Source organism: Echinops telfairi, unplaced genomic scaffold (genome assembly GCF_000313985.2).
Source record: "Echinops telfairi isolate 266 unplaced genomic scaffold, ASM31398v2 ScPeMD7_655;HRSCAF=1070, whole genome shotgun sequence".
Taxonomy (NCBI): Eukaryota; Metazoa; Chordata; class Mammalia; order Afrosoricida; family Tenrecidae; genus Echinops; species Echinops telfairi.
Genome location: NW_022104553.1, coordinates 29,778,063 through 29,779,520, shown reverse-complemented (window position 1 = coordinate 29,779,520; position 1,458 = coordinate 29,778,063). Strand labels below are relative to the sequence as shown.

Here is a 1,458-nt window from a genome sequence, read left to right as displayed (position 1 = left end):
TTAACCCTGGAAGTATATGATATGTGAATACTATATCAAAAATACTATATCAAGAAAACCACGAAGAAAAAATAAAAAAAGAAGCCCAACTTGACCGATGGTTACCATAGGTGAAGGGGAGAGCGTTCACACACTGGGGGCGTTGAGTTTAGGTCAATGGTGGTAGAATAATTTGGAAAAGGAGATCAATAATGGCTGTACAGCACGAAGGACCTAATCAATGACAGAGAATTATACAAGTAGAAGTTGTGGAATGTTCTGTCATGTATATATTTTGCCACAATTAGGAAAAAACATAATAATTGCATGAATAAAAACGACTTCAAGGAAGGAAATGTTCTAGAATCGAATAGGATGACAATTGGACCGTTCTTCTTGATGTGACTGGATTACTGAATTGTGTGACATGTGGATGAAGAATGAATAGCACTTTTTTTTTAAGTTGCAGTCTGGGAAACCTGCAGGGGCAGCTCTACTCTGTCCCATAGGGTCGCTGTGAGTTCAAATCTACTCGGTGGCAGGAGGTTCTTGTTTATTGCCAGGAGTGGAAGCTGACTTTACTGCAACGGTTTAGCGTTCTTCAAGAATATCCCAGGGGGTCCTCGGAGTAGCATGAAGATGATTCCCAAGTATGGTAGATCAGCGTGAGGAGGGTGTCATAACTGGGGCAAATAAAAATGAATACGTACCTAGATGAGCCATCTGCTCCCATAAAGATTTAGTCTTGGAAATGTAGGGTCACTATGAGTCAAGGGTCCCTGGTAGGAAACGGATTGCGAATTGGGCTCCTCACCTCAAGGTCAGCAGTTCAAACCCAACAGCCGCTCGGAGTAAGATGGGGCTTCCTAAGCCCACAAGGATACAGTCGCAGAAAACCACAGAGTGGTTGTAACCTACCTGCGCTTGTGACTAGATGGCAGGGAGTTTGTCGCCTGCTGGTGTGCTGGGTTTCCCGTTAGACTGACAACCACCAGGGTGGTCTGGTTTGTTTGGGGTTTTCTTAAACTGCAAATAAGACAGTCTCCGACCTCAGGCAGCAGGGGGGGCCTCCACGGCCGTGGGTTTCAACCTCGAAGCGAATGAATCGATGATGTCTTCAGCCCCGCCGGGGCCGGCCCGGGTTCAAATCCCAGCTCCACCCACCCTTCGCGTGGGACCTGCGGCCGACCCTCTCCGCATCGCCCTCTTGGACGGTGAAGGTGAAGGAGGCCCGGAGGGTGCAAGGCGCCCTCCCGCCCCCTCCTCCAAACGCGCCCTGGCAGGCGCCTCCATTCCAAGGGTGGACCGGCAAGGAAGAGGTGGCGATAGCGGGCGGGCGTGAGGTCACCGCCGGGCTCGGGGTGCGGCCGCCCAGAGGCGCAGCCGAAGCTCCGCCTTCCAGGTTCCTCCTGGTAACACACGCCCTACCTGGGGGCGCGGCCGCGGCCTCCGCCCCCGAGCCCACCTGGGGGACGCCCA

The 1,458-nt window shown here is 52.0% G+C and overlaps 1 protein-coding gene across 1 annotated transcript in view; it reads left to right on the top strand.

Moving 5' to 3' along the window:
- Nucleotides 1-1,090: 1,090 nt before the first annotated feature.
- Nucleotides 1,091-1,458, top strand: part of LOC101650058 (cytochrome P450 2S1) — a 17,006-nt gene continuing 16,638 nt past the window's right edge. The window contains exons 1-2 of the mRNA XM_013006584.2: nt 1,091-1,193; nt 1,279-1,391. Of these exons, the coding sequence (XP_012862038.1) occupies nt 1,091-1,193; nt 1,279-1,391 (216 nt within the window). The remainder of the gene's footprint in view (nt 1,194-1,278; nt 1,392-1,458) is intronic.